Below are 26,177 nucleotides of genomic sequence, written 5' to 3'. Positions count from 1 at the left end.
TCTCTCCTTTCTTCTATCCCTCTTATTTTCTCTCTCTTCTTCCTCACACTTTTCTCGTTCGTTCTTTCTTCTCTTCCTCTGTCTCTCTTTTATGATACACTTTCTCTGCCTTTCTAACCAAATCTTGCAAAGCCATAGCATGTAACCCTTCCAATCTCTGTAACTTTCTTTTAATATCTGATGCTGACTGCCCTATAAAAGCCATAGCAACTGTGGCTTGTTGACCCTCAGAGGTCGGGTCAAAGGGAGTATAGTGTCTGTAAGCCTCCATTAATCTTTCCAGAAAAACAGATGGAGGCTCAGTGGGGCCCTGCATCACTTTTCTTACCTTAGCCAAATTGGTGGGGCATCTTGCCGCTCCCTTGAGACCTGCCACCAGAGCCCGGAGATAAACTGTCAACCTCTCCCTACCTTGAGCCGTATTGTAATCCCAATCCGGCCGGTCCAGAGGAAACCCAGCGTTAATCTCATTAGGCAGGTTGGTTGGAACTCCATTCACTTTGGGAACACTTTTCCGTGCTTCCAGGAGGATGCGCTCCTTTTCTTCAGTGGTGAACAGACCTGCAGAAGTTGCTGGCAATCATCCCAAGTGGGTTTGTGAGAAAACATGAGATTCCATCAGCCCTGTCAGGCTGGCCGGATTCTCAGAAAAAGAAGCATGATTAGCTTTCCAATTATACAAATCGGCCGACGAGAAAGGCCAATATTTAGGGTCTGCAGGGACTGCGGATCTGCAGGCAGGTTTCCATGGCTTGTAAGGAGAAAGCAGATGTGGTATCAGAAACCCCATCTGTGGAGAGGCCCTGGGACCACCCGCTTCGGGTCCTGGCTGCTGGTCCACCGATTGTGCCACCATCAGCCCCAGGGACTGCCTCCAGAAGCTGTGGAGGCTCGGGGGCTGGAGGGGACAGGGGGTAGGAGGGGAGGAGGTTCCAGCCACTCAAAAGGCCCCTCGATCTTGGGATAGATGGGGGGGGGGCTGAGGGTTGAGATGAAGGCTCTGTTTTGGGGGGAACCTTTGGTTTCATTTTGTTCTGTGGAGAGCCAGGGCTCAGGAGCCTGACTTCCACTGTGGGATCCACGGTTTAACCCACAATGGTGGATTCTGGACGAGGTTTTGCCATACAGTTATATATCGCTGCTGGTCCGGATGGGACCCAGGTCCATCCTGAAAAACAATGGCCTTAACTTCAAAGATTAAAGTCAAGTCAAAAGTCCCCTCTGGTGGCCATCCTACATTAAATGTTGGCCACTCGGAGGCTCCAAAAGTCCGCCAAGGTCCCTTCTTAATTTCCACTGAAAGGTCGTGGGCCCTTGACCTAACTTCAGTCCAGTGATCTAAGGTCAAACTCGGGGGGGGGGGTTGTCACAGTCTGCCCCATTGTCCAAACCACAAAAAAACACAAGACAGACGCAAGAAATGGACACACACAAACTGACAAAAAATGCTCGTCTTCTATTAGACAAAACCAATTCAGAGATGCAGAAGGTCAGGTTGGCATTTAGTTCTTCCAATCCAGAAAGACTACTGAATCCTCACCCCGTTCCCAGATGGACTCTTGGAACCCTTCCCCTCGCTCTGAGGCATCCCCCAGAGCGGCAGCCGATGATTCCAGCACATCTGCTGATCACACTCTGTGTCTCGTCTGGAGACTCGGGTCTTTGTTTCTCGTGAACCTACATGGCTGCAATTTGAAAGTTCAACACCAAACTTCGCCGGCACACAGAAACAGTTTCAGACAAGAAATCTCACCTCCAAGTGGGTCTTTGGAGACTAGGGTGGTAGCGCAAATCCCGGACGAGCCTCCAAATGAAAGACACCCCCTCCCCCACTTCTTCCATCACTTTAAGAACAAGAAGACAGGAAGAAATGGCTCTATCAAGTTGGTTCCTCCCCAAGTGTTTACTATTTTGCTGAGATATTAGCCGCACATTTCATTCCTGGAGTCATGCTGTCTTTGATTATCATGGAGTCATTAACGTTAACAGGGAGGACATCCCTTGAAGGAGGTGACAGACCCTAAGAGCTTTTTCCAGTCCCACACCCTCCTTGCAGCTTCCCCCTCCCACCTGGAGTCAAGTAGGCCACCCACAGCAACATTCTTGAGTAAAAATTCTCAGAGTGTACTGACAGTCACCTGACCCTCTGGAAAGTACCAGGTAGAGTTCAAATGCGTGTCATGCTTGCTAGCCAATAGATTTAAAGGTCAGTATTCTTAGCCAATAGATTTGAACTGTAACCTTGCTGATATAACCTATAGCCCTAAAACGTATAAAACCTGCTTGTAATAGCCATTCAGGGGTCGCCTTCTAGTCACTCGACTTAGGCACTGATTGAAGGTCGACCCTGATGCTCCAGAAAATAAACCTCTTGCTTTTGCATCAATCTGCATTTTGGTGTCTCTCTCAGGGGTGTCTCAAAATAAGTACCACTGACTGAGGGTTGTGGGGGTATTACATTTGGGGGGTCATCTGGGATTTGAGAAAGCCCCCTGAACAACCACCAACTAGACTGATGGGAGGGAAAAAGACCTAGCTCAGCAATGGCAACAGGCGCCTATGTGTTTGTCTCTCTCTCTTCTGCTTTCACTTTTGGCTCTCGAACACAGTGTTGGCTGGTCTGGTGTGGTCGATTGATATGGGAAGACTTTTGGAAACAGCAGGAGCCTTGCTATAACCTGTTTTCTGTGTCTGTGGCAAGGGCAAACTGTCTCTGTGTTAACTGTCTTTTTCTGTGTTCTTGGACTTGGACTGACGTTATTTTTGGACATGGGACAGACTGAATCTACTCCATTAAACATCCTAGTTAACCACTAGAGGGAAGTTAGGGAAAGAGGAGAAAACTTGTTAGCAGTAGTAAACAAGGGCAAGTTAGTTACTCTCTGTTTCTCCAAATGGCCCACCTTCAGAGTAGGGGTGTTGGAGACTGCCAAAAGACCCTCACTCACAAAGACCACAGAGACTGACATCACTGTAAACCACAAGTTTTTTTTTTTTTTTTTTTTTATTGTTCCAACGTGATAGGGACCCCACCCCCCACCACCGCCAGCATGCAGGCAAGAGGAGAGAACCCAAACAAAGAAAGAACACACTTTTTATACCTTGTAAAGGGCAGATTTAGGCAACAGGGCTAGCTGGCTTATTTTAATTGGTGTAGCAAGTAACCCTTTCAGGCATTAGTTGGTTTGTATAGGGTGACTAAGTAACCCTTTGGCCTAGTCCCTCCCTCACTCTGCCTGCCCTTGTGATTTTGAATTTATGTGTCAGCTATTAACATTACGGGAAATTCTGCCAAGGTAAGGGCGGTTTGTGGTCTTCCTCGGGAATTTGGTGTGAGGCGGGGTAGGTTTTTCTTTTTTTTGTTTGTTTGTTTGTTTGTTTTGTCAGAACTGTTATTTTTGTTATGGTAGTTTTTCTGAGAACAGCTCATCTTGTTCTGGCAGCTGTAGACTTGGTCTGGTCATTATTTAGGATCTCTAAACTTAGTCATAAGGGTGGTATAATAAGCTAGGCACCATCTGAACCAAAATGCAAAAGTCATGGTCATTCTGACAGCTAAAGTTCTACAGTTTGAAAAGTCCCTTCAAAGGGGGAAAGGGTTGGGTGGTCTTGAATTTATTTTGAATTCTACATTCTCCCTTTTTTTCTCTGGTGTATTTCAATCCTGAAATGATGTCTCACTTTGTTGAAGCTAATGATATTGTTGTCTGAGCATCAAAATTTGTACTGTACTTAAGCAATCAAGGATGCATGGGCCAAGGGTTAAGAGCAGAAACAGGATAAGAAGGGGTAGTAAATGGGACTAGGCAGGGACCCTTCCAGCGAGGCTCCAGGGTCTGGGTGCAATGCTGGTGCACATAGATTAGATCTCTGACCTGGAAATGGTGAGATGTCTTTAGAGTACCAGCTCGTTTGATGTAGCCAGTTGTGACCAGACTTCTTTCTGCACCACCTGCAAGCCTTTTAACTTAGCATACAGATCATTATTACAACAACATGTGGGTTCAATCACATCATTTAAGACCATGAGAGGTGCAAGAGCCCCATAAAGGAGTAAGACTGAATTGAGAGGGAGTATTTCTGGAGCACCACCCAGTCTGCACCTGTCTCTATGGTTAATTTTGTCAAGGTCTCATTTAGGGTTCTATTTATCCTTTCTACCTGTCCTGAACTCTGAGGTCTGTACACACAATGTAATTTCCATTCGACCTCTAAATACTTGGCCATACCCTGACTTACCTGGGCAACAAAGGCAGGGCTATTACCTAACCCTACTGCTTTTGGCACTCTGAACCTTGGAAATTTTTCTTCAATAATCTTCTTGATGAACAACTGAGCAGTCTCATTTTTACAGGGAAAAGCCAGAAGATATTAATACCCATATTTTCTTCAGTAAAGTCTACCTTCCAGTAGATGCTGGGTCTGTCTCCCCAGTACCTCTTTCCTGGATCCACCATGGTGTGGCAGACATTGACTTTTTGTCAGGGCACACACTTGTGCACCACCTGGTCCACAAGGTGTTTTAACCCTGGTACATGATACTTAGTCTTGAAAAATGTCTGCATGAGATTGCATATCTCTAAATGAGTCCATTGATGCATTTGTTTGATCATAGCCTCTGCTTGTCTTTGTGGCAGGATTTTCTTTTCCCTGGAGGTGTACCACAGTTCCTTCTTTTTGTTGAACTGGTGACTGGAATCTTTGGAAATGAGGGGTAAGTCCTCTGCTGTGTAGGTAAACTCGGCTCTGTTGCCAGGAGCACCGGCAGGGCCATGGCTGAAATTGCTTGTGCCTCTTGGTCTGCCATGTTGTTGTTCCTTGCTATCACGGTATCTCTCTTCTTGTGACTAGGACAGTGGATGATGTTTACCCTGGCAGGGTCATGGAGGGCTCTCAGTAGAGCCAGTATTTCCTCTTTGTTTTTATTTTTTTTCCTCCCAACCTATGTTGATATATGGCCCCATGGACGTGGGCTGTGGCAAAAGCATACCTGCTATCTATGTAGATGTTTTGTCTTCTTTCTTTTTCTAATTCCAAGGCCTTAGTGAGAGTGATCAGTTCCTCCTTTTGGGCCGATACGTCATCTAGCAGGGCCTGTGTCCAGATAACTTGGTGTCTCTGTCTACCACAGCTGCTCCAGCATGTTTCCTCTCTTCTTCTAGATAGCTGCTCCTGTCTGTCAACCAGGTAATGTCTGCACCCTCTAGTGGCTGGTCTGTCAGATCTTTATGCCACCCATGTGCCTTAGCAAGAGCTTGCTGACAGTCATGGGCAGGGGGCTCTAAGTAGCATGACCCCAGTCAATTCTGAGACTGAAGGCAATTTTCCCAATCTGCTTTGTATAGTATTTTAATTTCATGCAAGTATTCAGGGCGAGCAGTACAGTAAGGAACTAACAAGGCAGTAAGCAAAAGTCCCGTGATTACTCCTGTGACAGGTGTTTAAAAGTGCTTGTCATAATGACCAAAATACTTGAGCCCACTTCCTTGTCCAAGCCCAAAATCTTGCCTGAAGCCTACTTCTTTTGTTGCACCCTAAGATTAAAATTCCTGCCTTACCCCACTTCCCTATTATAGCCTAAAGTTAGATTTTTTTTTTTAAAGGACAGCATTCTCAACAAATGGTGCTGGTTCAACTGGCAGTCAGCATGTAGAAGAATGCAAACTGATCCATTTAAAAAAACTTTTTAATTATTTTTTATTTATATGAGTACACTGTAGCTGTCTTCAGACACACCAGAAGAGGGCATCATATCCTATTACAGATGGTTGTGAGCCACCATGTGGGTGCTGGGAATTGAACTCAAGACCTCTGGAAGAGCAGTCAATGCTCTTAACCGCTGAACCATCTCTCCAGCCCCTAAAGTTAGATTCTTGCCTAAGCAAGAAACTTACTTCCTTATCATGCCCTAATGCTAGATTCCTGCCTGAACTTATGTCCCTGTCATGGCCAATGTCAGATTCCTGTGTGAAGCCCATTTCCTTGTCCTAGGCCAATGTCAGACTCCTGCCAAGCGGTACCTCAAAAGGCCCTCCACAAAAACGCTCAAGCCTAAGTTGGCTAATATTTAACTACCCTCCTACTTGAATATGATCTGCCCACTTCCAGATCTGCCCACCTCCAGATCACATTAGCTCAAACACACAAAGGTTCTGGAACATCTTGGCTCCTCAGGAGAAGTTTTGATCTAGAGGTCAAACATGAACAGTGCCTCTGTCAGAACAACCATTATAAATTCCTCTGTTTCCTTCTGAGAACAAAGCTACAGGTTTCCAGCATTTTTAGCCTGTCACACATCTGAGAGCCTGACTTGCTAGAGCCCTGCTCTCAAGGCCTTGGGCCCGTGCTGGGAAAATTCGCGTTACCATGGAAACGCGCAAGCCACGCAGGCCTGCCTCGTGCAAGGTGGAAGTCCAAGCAGCCATTTTAGGAGCTGGAAAGAGGGGTTGAACAGGCACTGCCAAGCAATGGTTGACCGGTTTTAACCAAGTGACTGGTACGGTGGGGCGGGGAGAAGAGGACGGTGCCATCCTAGGGGATGATGGGGTGTGTGTGTGTGGGGGGGGGAGTTGAGAAGGAGAGGGGAGGGGTGGGAGGCAAGGCAAGGAAAGGCTGGGAAAAGAGCAGGGCCAGGCAAAGAAAGGGCGAGGTGAAGGCCAGGGCGTGGCCTGAAGGATGGGTTTGGGTGCGGCTAGAAGAGGCGGGGCATAGGGCAGGTGGATGTTCAGGGAATGGACAGGAGAGATGAGAGAAGGTGGAGGGAAAAGGTGTTGGTGGGGACAGTGAGGATCGCGAAGTCAGCGTGGGTGTGGAATGACGGGAGGTCTTGCGGCCAGAGGACCATCTTTACCCAGGAGAGACCCAGAGATCAGGAGCGAAGTCCAGGCAGAGACACAAACTGGGGCAAGGAGAGAATTGTTTACCAGAGGGGGTTCGGTAAAGAGAGAGCCAAATGGGAGGACAGGTCTGGTAGAGAGAGAACGGACTGCAGTGAGGAGCGACTACCCTGCGAGGAAACAACCGGAGGCGAGGAGAGACCCCAAGGAGTAGAGAGGCCCCACGACCAGGAAAGGTTCCCTAAGGAGAAGGTGGCCCGGCGGGGCGAGCTGGTGCTGAGGAGAAATCACCAAGGCGGGAGAAGGGCTTTAAAGAAAAGGGGTGCGACGAGCAGGAGGGCCAGGTTGCCCTGGACCCAGGGAGAAGTGGCCAGGACCAGGGGCGTGGCCAAGAGAGGAGACAGTGAGGATTCGAACTACTGCAACACTTGGGGCCTGAACCAGGACCAGGGGCGTGGCCAAGAGAGAAGGCAGAGTGAAGATCCGCTCTACCACAACACTTCAGACTGGAGCCAGGACCAGGGGCGTGGCCAGGAGAGAAAGCTGAGCAGGATCTGATTTCCAGAAAGATTCAGACTTTAAGCCAAGGCAAAGCGCCTAGCGAGTAAGGAGGTGTGGATGAGGAAGAAGACTAGAAGCAGAGCAGGAGCGAAAAGGGGCGTGGCGAAGAGCAGTGTGAGGGCGGGGAACCTTGTGAGGGCGGAGCCAAGTCCCCTGAGGGGCGTAGTGGTAAGGAAAACACTCTGGCAAGACAAGAAAAAAAAGAGGGACTTGGTAGGTTAGGAGTTCCAAGAACTGGAACAGAGAAGAGCAAGGCCAGGGCAAAGGGGGAGAGAGCAACTAGGAAGCAGGGTGAAAAGAGCCGCAGGGGTAGGGACAGTAGTAAGAGCAGGGGCGGGGCGAGGAGTATTAGTAGGGGAGGAGCTGAGAGTAAGGGCGTGGCAAGGCCTAAGAGCAGGGCCCAGGCAGAGAGTAAGGGGCCCCAAAGCCTGATCAAAGGTGGAGCTAGGAAGAAGAGTGGGAAAAGGGGCAGGAACTGAGCGGTTTCCTAGAGATCAGCCTCAGCTAGCCAACTTGCAAGTGGGTGTTAATCCCCACGTTCTCCAGGTTCTAGCTACATGGTGTCCCGGCCAGCCATGTCCCCTGTCAGCCCTGTGTGGCCGAGAAAACCAAACCTTTGGGCATTCTGGGTACTGCGGCTAGTGCTATTGCTGTCATTGAAGTCGTGGGCTGAAGATGCTTTACAGCATTGCACCTGGCTTCTTGTCCTGAACAAGTTCGAGAAGGTAGGCTTGCATCTCTCCAAGGATCGATTTCAAGATCATGAGCCCATCGATACAGTGGCCAAGGTGTTCCAAAAGTTGACAGACTCGCCAATCGATCCGTCAGAGGTGAGGGAAGTGAGATCAAGAGTATCAAAGAGATTTGGGGTCAGTAAATAGAGGGATCTTGAGTCATTATACCAAGTGACTAGATATTTCCCCCAACTTTCCTTACAGAACTATTTGAGCTTTCCTTACTACCTGCAAATCAACTTTTCCTGTCCGGGACAGGTAAGAGTTTACAGTATGAGTAGGCTGATTTCTGTAACTCTCCAATTTCCCATTATTTTCAGCAGTGTTTTTTCAATACAGTTTAATAGTAGTCTCCACCAACCCTGAAGGCATTAACGATTCAGTCTCCCACTAGGAGAATTGAATAAGAACACAATAGGGACAAAAAGTGAGCACAGCACCCCCCCACGGGGCCCCATTTTAAAATTGAGATGTAGCTCATCTTTTGTTTTGTTTAGGGGCCTAGGGACAGAATCCAAGGCTTTGTACATGCTACCACTGCTACCTGCTACCACCCTGTTCTCAGCCCCTAAAGGTGTCGTTCTAAAGTATACAGATCAGTACATTTTACTGTATCTACAGAGTCAGGCAACTGTCTCAGCTCCATTTAGCCATGACAGAAACATCGTGACCAAGGCAACTTATAAACCAAAAGTCCAAGAGCAGCACAGTAGGGAACCCGGTGGGACCACCATGGCAGGTACTTCCATCCACAAGCAGGAAGCAGAGAAAGCGAACTAGGAATGGTGCAGACCTCAAGGCCTACCACCCCTGGTGACACATCTCCTCCATGAAGGCCATATGTAATCCTATTCAGTCAGACCCACAGCTAAGGACCAAGCATTCAAACATAGGAGCCTAAGGGGCTCAAACAATACCTCACTCAAACAATCACACTAACCTCATTATCTTTCCCTGGAATGTTCCTATTATCCTCCAATAAGAACCCTGTGTCTAATAATAGTTATTCTCTCTTTTAAAAAAAGCATTCATCTTATTTTTAATAGGTCTATACATGTGCATGCAGTTGCCTATGGAGGTCGGAAGAGGGTGATGAATTCCTGGGATTGGAGTTACAAGCTATTGTGGCTTGACATAGATGCTGGCAATCATGCTTTGGTCATCTAGAAGAACAGTTAAACACTCTAACCATTGAGTCAGCCAATCTCTCTGGCCCCGCACTCTTCCTTTCAGGATATAGGATAGTGTTACTTGACCCGGGCTGGCCTTGAATTCACAACAGTTCTTGTGCCCCTGTCTCTCAAGTACTGGGATTATAGGTATGAGCCAGCATGCCAACCTTCCTTTGCCCATTTTGGTTGGTTGGTTGGTTGGTTCTTTAGGACAGGGTCTTTCTACAGAGTCCTGGCTATCTTGGAACTCACAGAGATCTGCCTGCCTTTGCCAGGATCAAAGGTGGAATGTGTCATCTGGATTGGCCTTCCTTTGGTTTTATTATTTTTAAAAACGATTTATTTCTTTTTATTGTGTGTGCATTGGTGTTCTGCCTGAATGCATGTCTATGGGAGGGTGTCAAGTGTCCTGAACTGTAGTTACAGACATTTGTGAGCCACCATATGTTTGCTGGGAACTAAACCTGGGTCCTCTGGAAGAGGAGTTGGTGCTCTTAACCTCTAAGTCATCTCTCCAGCCTCCCTTGCTCATTTTAAAATGAAGTTTTGTTTGTTTGTTTGTTCGTTTGTTTTTTTTACTTTTAATTATTGATTTGTGAAAATTATTATTATTAATTATTAGAGATTTTATCTTATGTATATGAGCACACTGCAGCTGTCTTCAGAGGCACCCAACGAGGGCTTCAGATCCCATTACAGATGGTTGTGAGCCACCATGTGGTTGCTAGGAATTGACCTTGGGACCTCAGGAAGAAGAGTCAGTGCTCTTAACCGCTGAGCCATCACTCCAGCCTGTGAAAATTATTTATAAATTTTAAATAATAGTTTGAATAATTTCATACAGATGATTTGCAAACATTGTGTCCTATTCTGTAGGTTCTTTCTCTGAAGAACCTTGCTATGGGTCTTGCTATGTAGACCGAACTGGTCTCAAACTCATAAAGATCTACCTGCCTCTGCCTCCTTAGTGTTGGGATTCAAGGTGTGTGCCATCACCACCTGATTCTTTTATTAGTGTTTTTGAGGCGGAGTCTCATGAGAGCCAGGCTGACTGACTGGTATAGCAAAGAACCACCTCAGACTTCTGACCGCCTGGCCTTTCCAGGCTCCGTGGGAGCTTGCTGGGATTCTGAAAGCCCATTGGACCACCGCACTTGTTTTTATTCCGTGATGAGGAAAGAGCTTAGTGCCTCACCATACTAGGGAAGCAGTCTCACTGCAGGACCAGAGATGTAGGAGCTCATTGGTTAAGAGTACTTGTTGCTGTTGCAGACAACCAGAGTTTGATTCTTAGCACCCATCCGGTGCTCACAGCCACACATAACCACAGTTCCAGGGGATTCAACAGGCATGCACACGGTACACATACACGTTATTCACACAAAATATTGATGCACGTTAAGTAAAATAAGTAAATCTAAAGAAAGGGAGTAAAAAAAAAGTGTCGATGTGTGTCTGTACTTCAGAACAAAAGCGTCTAGGCTGGGTGATGTAGAAAGATCCTTTCTCAAGACACCAACAAAAAGTTTTAAGTACATTGAGCTATAACTCACTCGTGATAAAACACCACAAAAGTGACAATTTGGTCCTAGAAAAAGCTGGTTGACTATGCTACAAGAACCAAGGGGCTGGGCAGTCAGTCACCCAAGTACCATTTGCTTCTTATGTTGGTTTGAACTAGGGTCATATGTGTCGCAGGCTGTCCTTAACTCAGGGTCCTCCTGCCTCCTTCTCCCAAGTACTGGGGTTATAGGTGTGTACAACCATGCCCAGCTTTGTTTTTGTGTTTTTTGAGACAATGTCTTACTATGGAGCCCCCGCTGGTCTAGAACTCCCTACTTGGATCAGGCTAGCCTTGAACTTGCATTGATTCTCCTACATCTGTTATCTGAGTGCTGGGATCACAGATTTAAGTCACCACCCTTGACTCGAACGTTTTTGTTTTTAAAACATTTTATTTATATCTATGAGTGTTTTGCCTGCATGTGTGCCTGTATATCATATGTGTGCCTGGTACAGATTCCAGAAGAGAGAATATAAATCCAGGAGACAGGTTCACTTAGACCTCTCTGTATAGAACAAACTGGTCTCAAACTTGTGGTGGTGATCTTCCTGTTTCCATCTCCTGAGGGGGTGGAAGGTGAATGTTACTACACCGGCCTCTAGATTTTATTGATTTGCTTACTTTTGAGACAGCCATACTTTATTCATAGCCCAGGCTGACTCCAAACTCCCTATGTGCCGTCCTGAACTAGCCTTGAATGAAAGAGCCTGCTGTCTAACTCTCTGGAGCACAGGGAACGAGTGTGTGCCATCACAGCAGGCTGCACAGCCACGATCTCTTACCCTTCCATGGTGGGGAGAACCTGCTGTGTCCACCCAGCTATGGGTGTAGGACATTACTCCAGGGGTCTCCAGGCAATGGACCCTGGACTAAGTTTAGCCCTCTCCCCTTCAGAATATCGAGGAGCTGGCCCGAAAGGGCCACCTGATGGGGATGAAGCCCATGGTCCAGATCAACTACATGTACTCAGTCAATTTCTACCGTTGGGAGATGGAAAATGTACAGATTCTGATGGAGGCTGCTCCAATGCGCAGCACAGGTGGGCCAAACTGCTTGACGGTGGTAGGTGGGGGTGGGAGTGTCTGGGGAGTGCCCTGAGCCCACCTGGGCTTCTGGCAGTCTCCTAATACCTCTCTCTTGCCTGTGCCCCATCCAACCATCAGGGTACTGCCCGGCAGAGGCCATGTGCGTCCTGAACTGGTACACACCCATGCCCTTTAAAAACGGCTCCGTGGTCTCCTCAGTGGACATCTATACCAATGGTATAGGGCCCTTCGTATCCAAGAAAAGGTGCTGTTTCTGGTAGTGGGCATACTCAGAGGAAAGGCAACCCCCAGAATCCCAAAGGAAGCAGGGGAAGCAAAAGGGAGGTGGCAGGGGAAGGTGGCTGTGAGCTGGGAGGGTCCCCTGAGATGGCATTCCTCACTGGAACCTGCTTGCAGGTTCTATGTGAATATGAATGGCTTCTTGAAGAGAGATGCAAGTGGTAAATCCTTATTCGCCATAGGATATGAGGTGAGGGCTGCCAACTGGGATAATACAGGAAGTGGACACACATTGTCTTCAAACCTCCAAACCAACACAGATCCATCTCATTTGCAGAGCACTTTCTTGATCTCTGGGCCCCAGGTGCCATTTGTTCCAACAGTACCTTGGAGTTCCTCTTTCAGGGTATATATGGAGAGGGAGAGGTGCTTACACACACACACACACACACACACACACACAGCCTCCTCCGTGCTAGAGTCTGAAGAGTGCTTTCCAGGTAAACACAGGGTGATAGCTAGCCCATCCCCATTGCCTCATTGGATTTTGTATAGATTTTTTTTAAATTACATTATTTTGTATGTGCTTATACCATGATATGCATGTGGAGGTCAGAGGACAGCTTTTAGGAGCCTGTTTTCTTTCCACCATGTGGAATTGCCTGGGATTGAACTCAAAGACATTAGACTTGGCAGCAGGAGCCATTGCCTGCCAGACCATCTCACAGGTTCCTGTGTAGTGTTTTGTAACAAGGTGTCAGTAAACCTGGCAGTGGTCTAGAACTCATTATACAGACCAGGCAAGCTTTGTGAGACTCCTGCCTCAGCCTCCCAAGTACTAGTCCTAGATGTGGGGCACCAAGCCAGGCCTATAGATCCATTTTAACTTTTCTAATTCATTTCTCTATTTTGTGGTGGAGGACACACACGGGGCACATACATGGAACAACTTTCAGGAGTTGATTCTCTGTTTCTATCATTAAACTCAGGACATCAAGCTTGGTGGCAAGTGTCTTTTACCCACCAAGCCAGGTCACATGCTGTGTATATGCACTTCAAAGACAAGAACACTGAGGCTCCAATTCCCTACCTCCTGTCAGAGAGATCGCCAGAGAAAGAGACCTCAAACCATTCTTCATGATTCCCACACCCATATTCCAGTGTGAGTGTGTTGTGAGAAAGAGAAAGAGAGAGAGAAAGAGAGAGAGTTTGTGTAAGAGAGAGAGCAAGAGAGAGAAAAGGGAGAGGAGACCATGTGTGTCCATGTGTGTGTGTGTGCATGTGTTGAGAATTGAACTCAGGTCCTCATACATGCTAGACCAGCCACATCACCATTGAGCTAAATCCAGAGCCCTGCAGCCATGTTCTGAGTATGCTATGCATTTACCCAGCTAGCAAATGCTTCCCCATCATGGGAATGGAGCTCAGAAAACTTGCTAGGAATGCACCTCACTTCAAAAGTAGGGGGCATGAAGATGGAAAGGGAATGAAGAGGCCACTGCTGTAAAATCCCTGGAGTGAGCTGAATGTAAGGAAGAGGCTGGGATTGGGTTAGAGAGGAGCCATAGAGTACAGGAGAATGGGGTTAGGGAGGTGACAGCAAGCAGCAGAGGCTTTGTAGTCAGATGAGAACTTTGGCTGTGGCAGAGATGGAGGTACAGTCAGGTAAGTGAGGGCTGAATGGCGTTTCTGTTTTCCTGACAGAGCCTTGTTCTGAAGTCGAGTCACTTTAGGCTTTCGAAATCAAGACCCCTGTGGTACACTGTGAACCATGCCCCCGTGTTCATCCTTGGGGGCTTTTATGATGAAAAGTCCATCCTGTTCTCAGATTCTAATTTCCAGGACTATGTTCTCTTGGAGGTGAGTGATAGCAGGCAGATTCAGGCTTAGCTTTCTGGGCAGTGCTAGGTCTTAGACCCTGAAGGGGGTCTGGGACTACAGAATGGGACTTCAAAGATATGCCAGTGTACAGCAACAGGGCTTGAAGAAAAATTTTACTGCTAAGAAGCATAGGTTCAAATATTTTTTCAAAAAAAGACACTTCTTGGGGGTGTGGGCTGGAGAGATGGGTAGGAGGCTGAGATCACTGGCTGTTTTTCCAGATGATCTGGGTTCAAGTCCCAGCAACCACATGGCAGCTCACAACCTCCTGTAACTCAAGCTGCAGGGAATCTGGTGCCTGTGGACACTGTAACTCCTACACAAACTCTCTCTCTCTCTCATACACACACAAAGATACATAATTTTAAATAATGAAATATATATATTTAAAGATTTATTTATTTTTATGTATATGAGTACACTGTAGCTGTACAGATGGTTGTGAGTATTCATGTGGTCATTGGAAATTGAACTTTAGGACCTCTGCTAGCTCCAGTCAACCCCATTCCTCCGGTCAGCCTCTTTTGCTCTGATCAACTCCACTAGCTTAGTCTCTGCTCGCTCTGGCCCAAAGATTGATGTATTATTATACATAAATACACTGTAGCTATCTTAAGACACACCAGAAGTGGGCAACAGATCTCAAGACGGGTGGTTGTGAGCCACTTTGTGGTTGCTGGGATTTGAACTTAGGACCTTCAGGGGAGTAGTCAGTGCTCTTACCCATTGAGCAATCTCACCAGCACCATGAAATATATTTTTAAAAGTCATTGGTCAATTATATTTTTGTTATTGTTTTATTTTGTTAAGACAGGGTCAGAGATGGCTCAGCATGTAAGAGCACCCAACTGATCTTTTGAAGGTCCTTAGTTCAAATCCCAGCAACCACATGGTGGCTCACAACCATCCGTAAGGAGATCTGACTCCCTCATCTGGAGCATCTAAAGACAGCTACAGTGTATTTATAATAAATAAATAAATAAATAAATAAATAAATAAATCTTACCATAAAAAGACATGGTCATATGTCAGGCAGTGGTGGTATACACCTTGAAGCCCAGCACTTGGGAGGCAGAGGCAGGCAGATCCCTGAGTTCGAAGCCAGCCTGGTCTACAGAGTGAGTTCCAGGAGAGTGAGAGCTACAGAGAGAAACCCTGTCTCAAAACAAACAAAACACAAAAGCCAATGTGTTACTATGCAACCTTGGCTAGCCTAGAGTCTGATATATAGATTAAGCTGACTTGAATCTTATAGAGATCCACCTGCCTCTGCCTCCCCAATGCTGGGATTAAAGTTGGTTCTCCATCATGCCTAGTCTCAACATTTAATACATAGATAAATGTTACATATATAGATATGGGATGGAGGATGATTGTAAAATTAAGAGCACTGGCTTCTCTTCTAGAGGACATCGGTTTGATTTCTAGCCCGCCATGATGGCTTATACCTGTCTGTAACTCCACTTCACAAGAATCAACAGTCCTCATGTGGCTACCCAAGGCACCAGACTTAAATATATCAGGGAGTCCACCTATACATACAAAAAATGAAATATATATGTAAATACACATATATGTGCATGTATACACACATATATGAGAGAGTCAGGAAGACAGGCAGAGACAGAGACAGAGGGAGAAGAGCCAGGGATAGTGGTGCACGTTTTTGATCCCAGCACTCAAGAGGTAGAGGCAGGCAGATCTCTGTGAGTTTGAGACCAGCCTGATCTTGATTTACATAAAAAGTTCAAGGCTAACCCAGGCAACATAGTAACACTCTTTATAAAAAATACACACCCTCGTGGGCATGCAAGTGTGCGCACACAGACACACACACAGACACACACGGCTGGAAAGGTGGCTCGACAGTTAAGAGCACTGGCCTGGTGCGTACAGATGCCAGAAGAGGGCACTGGATCCCCTCTAACTAGAGTTAGAGAGAGTTGTGAGCCCCCAAGTAGATGTTGGGAATCAAACCTGGGTCCTCTTGAAGAACAATCAGTCCTCTTAACCACTAAGCCATCTCTCCAGGTTCAACATGGACTATTTTTTTTTATCCATGGGAGCAGAACTCCGACATGGGCAGAGGGACTGTTAAACACATTGTACACTGTTTAGCTCCAGGTTGTGTACAATGCTCAGAACTTGGGTAGTATGCTTATCTGAGCAGTTAGACCAGCATGGATACCCAAGGCAGAACTCAGAGGCTGAGGTCTCACACTGTCTCACACATTATTCTCTGCTCCCCTGCAGCTGAGTATTGACAGTTGCTGGGTCGGCTCCTTCTACTGTCCCATTCTTGGCTTCTCAGCCACCATCCATGACGCCATTGCCACCGAGAGCACGCTCTTCATTCGACAGAACCAGCTTGTCTACTATTTCACAGGCACCTACATCACACTCTTCGACAAAAGCCATGGCAGCAGTGAGTACACTGGACTTGGGGTAGGGGGCAGGAGGCATGTGGGTGTCAGAGAAACAAAACCAAGAAGGATATTGACCAGAAAGGAAAAAGTCCAGGCATTACCATGGTGTACACCTTTCATCCCAAAACCTGGGAGACAGAGGCAGGGGCATCAGGAGCTTATGGTCACCCCTAGCTACATAACCTGTTTGAGGTGAATCTGGGCTACATGAGACTCTGGAGAGGCGGGAGCACACACATGGGTAGGGACGTTGCCAACCTCTAATCCTAGCACTTGAGATGATCTAGTTCAGGGCAATCGTGGGGTATGTATGTATGAATTAGGTCCCAGAGAGCCTGGGACACTGAGTGAGAACTGGTTCAAGCCACTCCCTCTGGGATGGAGGAGAGGGCAAAACAAACCAGGAGAGGTGGGGCGCACCTGTGGGTTGGCTTACCAGACCCAGAAGCCCATGAGCACTTGGCTTCAGACAGATGTCTATCCAGGTACTCGCTGTAACTCTTGGTCTCCTTGCTAAGCTTGGTGATTCCTACCCACACCCAGACCCAGAGAGTCACACATCTTTTGGCTAGTGGCTGCATGATGGCAGGGCCTCTGACTTGCCTCAGTCTGTCCAACACACAGTTCAGAACCAAGGGAACAAAAGAAGGGGTAGCCCATCTAGACCTCACAAACAGCCCCAGTAGAGTGGTACATACATGGGAGGAAATAGCTGTGGGGAAAGAGGGAGTGGGAGAAAACCGTGTTCTGCCAGAGTTCTGGTGCTCTGAGTGGGCAGATGCAGAAGGACTGCCACATGCTTTCCACATAACCCCAGGTTGGTGTCTGGCTGCGGGAAGCCACTAAACCCCAGCTTGGCGTGTGGTGGACAAGGGGTAGCCCCAGGTACCACATTCTCAATCTCAGGCATCCCACGCTGGATACTGTGGAAGAGCTGAGAACAGAATGGGGGCCCCAGGACGGCTTGGTCAGCCCCAGAGCCAAAGGGAGGAGAGGGCAGAGAGAGAGGGGGCGCTGTGTGGTTCCTATGTGGGTGAGAGTCCTTGGTCCAGACTGTGGCTGGAGCACAGGATGGCCTTCTGGCAGGAGGTTAGACGCAGCTCCTTAGGGGAAAGCCTATCCCATCGCTCAAGCACAGCAGGCATTGATGAGCAGAGACAGTCTATGGTTTTAGAGCTTTATTGTAGAATGGCAGGGAGAAAGAGAGAAGGTAAAAAGAGGGAGAGAGGCCAGCCATGGCCATGTGGTGAGAGGGGGGAAGGAGAGAGAGAAGGAGGGCTAGAGAGTAAGAAAGGTGAGTTTAAGAGTACGAGGGGGGGCCAAGCGGATCCTTTTATAGGCCGGACCATCTTGCTTTTGCCAAGTAACTATGGAGAGGATCATACCTGGTTATGGTCAGGTAACTGTGGGGGTAGTGTCTAGCCAGAATGCCCGGAGCTTGGGACATTGTCTGCTTGACTGCTAGTCACACATCTCTCCTGTGGGGGCTGTGGGAGTGGTAACTTCAACAGGGTCCAGGAGTCCAGGAGACATGATCGAACACCTTCCGTCTCATGTTGGTGGAAATCACCATCCATCAGGACCCTGGGGTTCTAGATATTGCTTGATTGGAGACCAGGCTGTCTCTGCCCAGCCCACTGCCCCACACATACCAGATACCACACTGCAGCATTGAGGAATGCAGCAGCTGGAAGCTGGCCTATTTGAGAGCAGCCTGGGTTATATATGGAGTTAGAGGCCAGCCAGAGATACAGTGTTAAAGCCCTGTCTCATAAAACCAAAGCCAGTCATAGCACGTTAGAATTCAAGAGTAGAGGATGGAATGGGGGTGGGGTGTTGTTACAAAAGTGACAGGTGTTGCTCTGGAGTCTCCCCAGCTCTACAAAGACATGTTGCTCCAGGCTAAGAGGACAGGTAGCAGGGTCTGTAAGACCCAGAAGGAAAGGTTTGGGGTTCAGGCCCCATTTTGACCAACCTGGTTTTGAGTCCCCATGTTTGCCCCCCAGGCAGATGGGTTCGTGTCCTGCCTAGCGAGTGCATTAAGAGACTGTGCCCGGTGTATGCCAGTGGCAATGGTTCTGAGTACGTCCTAGCCCTCACCACTGGCAAGAATGAGGGTTATATTCACATCGGGACCATCACAGGTAAAAGCCATGTCTTCTGAATACTCAGGAAAGAATTTTCTACATTCTCACCTAGGGCTCCTATTCCTTGCCATGTGTCCTCAGGAGAGGTGGCAGGCTCAAAGTTGTTCTGTATGTATGGAAATGGGTATGCTTGCTGCTAAGCCTGAGGACTTGAATTCAGTCCCTGGGACCCACATGAAGAAAGAAAAGAGCCAAATCCCACAGGGTGCCCCTCTAACCCACACATATGTGCACAGCATGTAGGGATTTGGGGCCATCCTGGTCTATGTAGGGAATTCCAGGATAGCTAGGGTTACATAGTGAGGCCTTCTCTCAAAAAAAAAAAAAAAAAAAATAGGGGAAGGACCAGAGAGATGGCTCAGAGGCTGAGGGCACTGGCTGCTCCTCAGTTCCTAATCACATTCCAGGGGATCTGATGGTCTCCATTGGCCTCCTCCAACACCAAGCACTCAGGTAGTACATATACATATAGGCATGCAAACACACACACACACAAAGGGGATCATAACAATGCTATTTGTGTGCTCACATGCAGTATTAGTCAGGACTACCACATTTCTTGGTAGTCAAGAGGTCATACAACAGAGGCAGGCACGGCCTTCCTCATTCCATGTTCTCATGCCACATCATTTACTTGGTTGTTTTTGAGACAGGATCTTAGCATGTAACTTACTCTCTTGGAACTCACTATGTTGAGTAAGCTAGCTTCAAATCTATAATGCTCTCCCAGCCTCTGCCTCTGGAATTAAAGGCCTGCACTGATAGTCAGGGATCCCACCAAGATACTCAGTTTCCTGCCAGGATCTGCTAGACTCAGCTGAAAAGATTGTGTGTGTGTGAGTGTGTGTGTTTGTTTGTCTGGGTTTTTTAAAAAAGAGAAAGCATAGCTGATAAGCTGGGCAGTGTTGTTGCACACCTTTAATCTCAGCACTCAGAAGGCAGGGACAGACCCATCTCTGATTTAGAGGCCAGCCTGGTGGACAGAGTGAGTTCCAGGACAGCCAGGGCTCTATAGAGAAACCCTGTCTGGAAAAACAAACGAAAAAGAATAGTTGATGAGTCCCTGTAAACAAATCACATATTGACAACCATATGTAACACAGGTACTCCCACTGCCACCTGCCTGCTCCATGGAACCCTAGATCTGTGGCTTTCACCAAGTAACAGGAGTTACACACACTTTCCCATCTGTAAAATGGGACCAGATGACAGTACTGTAGTATTTGGTGGGGGGGTTATAATATAGAGATCAAATAATTTCCACATGGTAGAAAGAGGAAGACTCCCAAAAGCTGTCCTCTGTTGCTGAAGAATGTGCATGTGAATGCACACATACACATACATGTTGACATAGAGTATACATAATAAGTGCAGAGAGGGTAGGCATAACCCTTGGAACTCTAAAGCCGAAGGACCAAGAGCTGGAAGCCATCTTGAACTAAAAAAGACAAACGCAGGGCCAGAGTGTGGCTAAGCATTAGACAGTCTGTATGGAATCTACCAGTAAATGCTAGGTCACCCATTGTGCACCACCACACCTCACTACATCACTTCTAACACCCAGCCACAGGATGCACTCTGACTGGCCTGTATTGGTCACACCTCCATATCTAAAAATGTTTTTGAGACATTAGGTTAAGTGTAGGTCAAGTGTAAAGATGAGAATGCCGGGAGTCAGCCTGAACCCTAGAACCCCTGGACTAAGAGGTTCAAGGTGTGGAGGACCCCGATGGAGTTCTGGTTGGGTAGCATGCCCTACAGGTGCTGGTGGACTAGAAAGGGCCTGAGCGTGGCATCTGACTTGATCCACAGATGGCCTCGTGTCCTTCGAGATGGTGCCAGATGGCTGGTCAGTATGTGAAAAATTACCAGGTACTCATTTTTTTTTTTTGTGTGTGTGTGGGATCTGGAATAGGAGGGTGGTAGGCCTTTGAGAAATGGTGTGAAAGGTTATGGGGATAGCTGGATTCTAGACTGCTGTGGATTTTTCTCTCCCCCAACAGGTAAAAACTGCAGCATCGACTGGGCTACATACATCGCTGATGAGAGGAACCTGCTGTTGTTAGTGAAAATTGACTCTGGGCAATTTTACCTAGTCAACTTTAATACAGGTAAATCAGGTTGCCTGGAGGTCAGGAGGGAACATGCAGGGGTGAGGACTGTCACCATAGGCCCACCCCACACATGCCACTCTTAGATAAGGTGTGCAGTGGGCTGGTGAAGCCAGTGTGTCTAGGACAGAGAGAAGAGGACAAGGTGGAAGCCTGCAGACCGAACAGAACTACATCAGGGAGGGCCCTGTAGTCCACAAGGAGATTCAGTTTTATGTTCCTTTGAGATAAAAACTGTCTCAAAAATGACAATAGAGGAGGAATCCCCAAGTGGACACCCAGTGTGTATATACACATATTTGCAGTTTGATATTCTATGTCAGCAAGGTGGCTCAGTGGGTACAGGCACTTGCCACCAAAAGTGATAACCTAAGCTCAATTCTCAAGACCCACATGATAGAAAGAGGAAGACTCCCAAAAGCTGTCCTCTGTTGCTGAAGAATGCGCATGTGAATGCACGCATACACATACATAATGACATAGAGTATATATAATAAGTTAAGGAAAATATTCTATGTTAAATGGAAAATCACTAGGTCCTTTATGGTGGGTGGGAATTGTTTTGTTTGTTTGTTTGTTTGTTTGTTTTTGTGTTTTGAGACAAGGTTGTATTGTGTAGCCCTTGCTCGCCCAGAACTCCCCTTGTAGACCAAGCTGTCTTCCAACGCTCAAAAGATTCACATGCCCCAGTTCCGAGTGCTGGGATTAAATAGTCACCTTGCTCAGTTGACAGCAGAGTCACATATAAAGCTTGGAGAATAGTAACTCTGACTTTGCTTACAGATATTGTGAGATTAGGGTTTCAAGAGAGTTCTTCAGGTTTCTGGGTGCTGTTTTCTTATCTCTAGAGTTCAAGACTCTGAATATCCTCTACAAAATACCAGAGTTTATACCGGAAGGTAGGACCAAAGGGCAAGGGTGATTTCCAGGGTGGACAGTGATCAGGAAGAGACCAGGTGAGCACTCTTCTCCTCTCCCCTGCCTCCTCATCTCCTCTGTTGTGGTCAGCTAAGGAACTAGACTTCTTGGTGCTCCTTGATACAGTGACATACACCAACACTCCTATGACACCCAAGGGCTTGTTCTTCAACACATTGAACAACATGTTGTACATCTGGGGCAACTTCATCCTGCAAAGGTAGGTGTAAGCCATCTTCCCAGGGATCCAGGCACACAGATGTGCCTGCAAACACACACATATTTGTTTACATAAATAATTTTAATCTGTTTTTGAGACATGTCTCACCTATGTAGCCCTGGTTGTCCCAGAACTCACTCTGTAGAGCAGGCTGGCCTCAAACTCAAAGTTCTGTCTGGCTCTGCCTCCCTAATGCTGAAACTAAAGGCCTATGCCATAGCTCCCAGTTTTATTTTATTAAATTGTGTGTGTGTGTGTGTGTGTGTGTGTGTGTGTGTTAGTGGTGGTGGTGGTACACACATAGGAGTGCAGGTGTCTGTGGAAGCCAGAAGAGGATGTAGGAAACCCTGGAGCTGGAGTTAATCCAGGCACTAGAGTGGAGCTCAAGGTCTTGCTTAGGTTAGGAAAGTCCTCGGCTGGTAAGCCCTGCCCCTGGACCCTCACTAGTGGACTCTAGATGAGGACTCTGAACAGAATCTTCCCACTCCAGCTCTGGGAGCCCTTTTGTAAAATGAAACTTTTCTGGACGGGACATGTGAGCAATAGAAAGTGTTTTCTGGGATCTACCCTCTTATTCTTCAGGAACCCAGAGGCCCTGTTCATGGACAGTTGGCATCTGCTTTTTCATGATGCACTTGGTTAAAAGAAAGGAACCCAACTCAAAAATCACTTAAGCAGAAAGAATCTACTGTGCATGACTGTTGCATGGAAAGATGAAGGTCTAGCTTCATGCATGACTGGATCCAGGGCTCAAGGGTTTGCCACTAGAGCCCCATTTCTAGGCAAGGTAGTACTTTTACTGTCCTAGGCCAGAAAGCTGAGTCCTGGGGTCCCCCAAAAAGCAGAGATGGGGAGATAGAGGTCCAAGAGCACAAGGACACTCTCTTGCACAGTGGAAGCTAGAGCCACAGTCACAGGGTCACTTTGCTAGTGTTGACAATGCCAGAGAACAAGCAATCTGATTACTTGCTGTATTATGGATGCGATGGGAAAAACAGGTGTTCAGAACACCAGATGTGCCCATGCTCAGAGCCTACTCTCTCTGCCCCTGCAGCTACAATAGGGAAGAATTCATTTTTCTGGCAGACTTTCCCAAGGAGTCCACCATCAAATACATGGTCAACTCTTTCAAAGGACAAATGGCTGTTGTCACAGAAAATGAAGAGGTGAGATACCCTGTCTTTCTCCCTCAGCCCTCCTTGTTCATCTCCAAATCTTCCTGCCCTGTCAGGGTGAACACCCTTCAGGGACCCCAAAATAAAGGTCAGTAGAAGGCGCTACCTCTAACAGGGTCCTGGAACTCAGAGGGGATGGGGGACTTTTCCAAAGAGTACACATCCTTGGAAGGACACAGTGGAGTGGGAGAGTAGGAAGGCTTCCCTTGTTCCTGAAGACTCATATATATGCTGCTGGATCCACAGATCTGGTACTTTCTGGAGGGTGGCTATGATGTATACCAGGTGGTCCCTTCCCAAGGCTGGGAAACCTACCATAACCTGCAGAAGATGCAAAAGTCTTCCTTCCATTCAGAAGATGAGTCCTTGGTCTCCCTCTTCTTTGAGGATGGGAAGCTTTTCCAGGTGCCAGGAGGGTTTGGAAGGGTGGAAATGGGGAGCAGGTTGGGAGCTACAAGGAGGTTTCCACACCCTTACATGCCTGCTTCTGGCCCCAGCTGGTCTATCTTTTTGACGTTGGAAAAGAACGTTTGGTCAAGAGGCTCCTGCCTGTGGGAACACTGATGGAGTACAACCTGCCCAAACCCTTCACAGTGGTGAACCAAGGGTGAGAAGATTGGGCCCATGAAGCTGTCTCAGAGGTCCCACCCAGGGGTGGGACCCAGAGCCACCCTAAGGATAACCTGGTGGTGGGCATGGATGGGTGCAAAACATGGAACACAGATCAGAGGAAGAGTGCGGTGCAGCTGAAGGGCTTGGGGCATCAGGGAGGAGCTAAGCTATTACCTGAGGGTGAGGAGGAAGTGGAAGGGTGTTAAAGGGTGTATTGTTTAGGATTTTACTGCTGTGAGCAAACACCATGACCCGAGGCAACTCTTTTTTTTTTTATTATTATTATATGTAAGTACACTGTAGCTGTCTTCAGACACCCCAGAAGAGGGCATCAGATCTCATTATGGATTGTTGTTAGCCACCATGTGGATGTTGGGATTTGAACTCGGGACCTTCGGAAGTCAGTGCTCTTAACCGCTGAGCCATCTCTCCAGCCCGCGAGGCAACTCTTAAAACGACATTTAATAGCGGCTGGCTTACATGTTCAGAGGTTCAGTCCATTATCATCAAACTGGGAACATGGCAGCATCCAGGCAGGCATGGTGCAGGAGGAGCTGAGAGTTCTACAGCATCTGAAAGCTGTTAGCAGAATCCTGGCTTCCAGGAATCTAGGATGAGGGTCTTACATCCCACACCCACAGTGACACACCTACTCCAACAGGGCCCTGCCCTCTAATAGTGCCACTCCCTGGGCCAAGAATGTACAAACCATCACATTCCACTCCCTGGCCCCTATAGCCGTGTTCAAACATAAGAGCCTATGAGGGCCACACCTAAACAAAGCATAATGCACAAGACTTCAAAAGTCCCCATAGTCTATAGCAGTCTCAACAATGTTAAAAGTCCAAAGTCTTTTCTGACATTCATCCGATACTTAACTGTAATTCCTAAATCAAGGCAGGAAGCCAGGTGGGCAATCTCCAAACTCTGCATCTCTGTGTCTGATGTCAGTGTGGTCTTCAGATCTTCAATTCCATTTTCATCTTTGTTGGCTGCAACAACCTTCTTTGTCCTGGACTGGTTCCACTCCCTGTTAACAGCTTTCCTCAGCAGAAAGCCCACAGCTCTGGCATCACAACATGTTGTGGTCTGAAAGGCAAGTTCAATGTTACAGGTTCTCTTTCCAATGTCTGGGATCCACACATGTTCTTCTGGGCTCCTCCAAAAGGCTGGCCTCACTTCTCTGGCTTTGCCCTCTGTAGCAGCCTTAGCTCAGATTGATCCACTCCATTGCCACTGCTATTCTTGGTGACCATCCCATGATACTCACATTTCTAATATGCTGGGTTCTTCCACTGCAACTAGGCTTCACTAATAGCCTCTCAGAGACTGTCTTCATGGCGACAAGCCTCAACTCCTTTGCGTGACCCCTTCAGTCCTGGGCTGTCAACTGCAACTGGGGATACACCTTCACCAATGGCCATCCATGGCCTCTCACAGGGCCAAGCTCCAGCTGTTCTTCATGTTGCCTTCATGCCTTCAAAACACGTACCACCTGGGAGATTCTTACACATTACCAAGTCCAGTCGCAGCATGAGATACAACCTTGGCTCTCTCTCTGGAACACAGCTTCTTTGTGTTCTCAGAAAACACTTCCCAGAACATTGCACCTCAGTGATGCTGGTCTCTTCTTCTTCTTTTTTTTTAATGTGTAGCCCAGGCTGGCCTCAAACTTGTGATCCTTCTGTCTCTGCCTCCTCCAGCAAATCCTACCTGCCTGTGCCACCACAAGGGGCAAAGGCTAATATCTTAGCTCCAGTTAACCAGAATCAATTGTCCCAGTAGTCCCTTCTATTCCTGAGTCTAAGTCCAGAGCCAAATGGCCTAAACTGCTGAGTTCTGCTGCTTGTTCCCCCTCCTCACCCCCCATTCAACTTTCTCACGGCTGAGATTAAAGGGGTGGACCACACTGGACTTGAGCTCTTGCCCACCTAGAACTTGCTCAGTCCTGGGCTGGCCTTGAACTCAGATATCTGTTAGGCTTTTTCTCCAGGGATTAAAGGTGTGTACCCCCATGCCTGGATCTAAGTTTAGCTGGGTAGGATCTTGCCCCAAAATGCTCCTCTCTTAATCTGTTATCCTCTAGAACATAGGACTCAGCTCCATTCTACTTCCTGCTTCCCCTCCATATATTTTATATTTTTCCTAAGCTTGCTATGCTTGTTCAGATTGGTCTTCATGAAACTTAAACAGAGAACAAAGTCTGTGATGGGTGTTTCTGAGACTTCCTTTATCAATGCAATTAATGTAAATCTCTTTACCTTAGCTTAGGTAGACTCTTCAGACAAGGGTAAAAGCAGCCATATTCTTCATCAAAATGTGACAAAAACAGTCTCTTGGCCACATATTAAAATTCTTCTCCTCTGAAACCTGTAGAGCCCGGCCTCCACAACAAATCACCCTCAGCAACAAAGTCTTGCATATTCCTACTAGGATGGCCCACTAAACTCCACTTAAGGCATTCTACTGCTTTCCAAATCCAAAGTCCAGAATCCACATTCCAAACAAAAGCACGCTCAGGACTACCACAGCAATAGTGATGTCTCTGGTACCAA

At 47.3% G+C, this 26,177-nt stretch overlaps 1 protein-coding gene across 11 annotated transcripts in view; it reads left to right on the top strand.

The window, feature by feature from the left end:
- The first annotated feature begins 6,374 nt into the window (after window positions 1-6,374).
- The window catches only part of Catsperg2 (cation channel sperm associated auxiliary subunit gamma 2), a 29,833-nt gene continuing 10,030 nt past the window's right edge, over window positions 6,375-26,177 (top strand). For 3 of the 11 annotated variants that reach the window (XM_011250737.2, XM_006540414.3, XM_011250736.3), the window contains exons 1-16: window positions 6,377-6,496; window positions 7,944-8,227; window positions 8,336-8,389; window positions 11,762-11,906; window positions 12,031-12,157; window positions 12,310-12,382; window positions 13,837-13,992; window positions 16,267-16,438; window positions 18,446-18,583; window positions 20,399-20,458; window positions 20,590-20,697; window positions 21,546-21,596; window positions 21,706-21,835; window positions 22,890-23,001; window positions 23,257-23,415; window positions 23,508-23,617. In XM_011250737.2, coding sequence (XP_011249039.1) covers window positions 7,955-8,227; window positions 8,336-8,389; window positions 11,762-11,906; window positions 12,031-12,157; window positions 12,310-12,382; window positions 13,837-13,992; window positions 16,267-16,438; window positions 18,446-18,583; window positions 20,399-20,458; window positions 20,590-20,697; window positions 21,546-21,596; window positions 21,706-21,835; window positions 22,890-23,001; window positions 23,257-23,415; window positions 23,508-23,617 — 1,868 coding nt within the window. In that variant the 5' untranslated portion in view covers window positions 6,377-6,496; window positions 7,944-7,954. Of the gene's footprint in view, window positions 6,497-7,382; window positions 7,441-7,745; window positions 8,228-8,335; window positions 8,390-11,761; window positions 11,907-12,030; window positions 12,158-12,309; window positions 12,383-13,836; window positions 13,993-16,266; window positions 16,439-18,445; window positions 18,584-20,398; window positions 20,459-20,589; window positions 20,698-21,545; window positions 21,597-21,705; window positions 21,836-22,889; window positions 23,002-23,256; window positions 23,416-23,507; window positions 23,618-26,177 lie in introns of those variants that run through there. The other 8 variants (XM_011250739.2, NM_029714.4, XM_006540412.2 and 5 more) reach the window with 8 other exon arrangements.

Source organism: Mus musculus, chromosome 7 (genome assembly GCF_000001635.26).
Source record: "Mus musculus strain C57BL/6J chromosome 7, GRCm38.p6 C57BL/6J".
Lineage (NCBI taxonomy): Eukaryota > Metazoa > Chordata > Mammalia > Rodentia > Muridae > Mus > Mus musculus.
The sequence above is the reverse complement of the archived record's forward strand: the minus strand, read 5'-3'. Positions and strand labels throughout refer to the sequence as shown.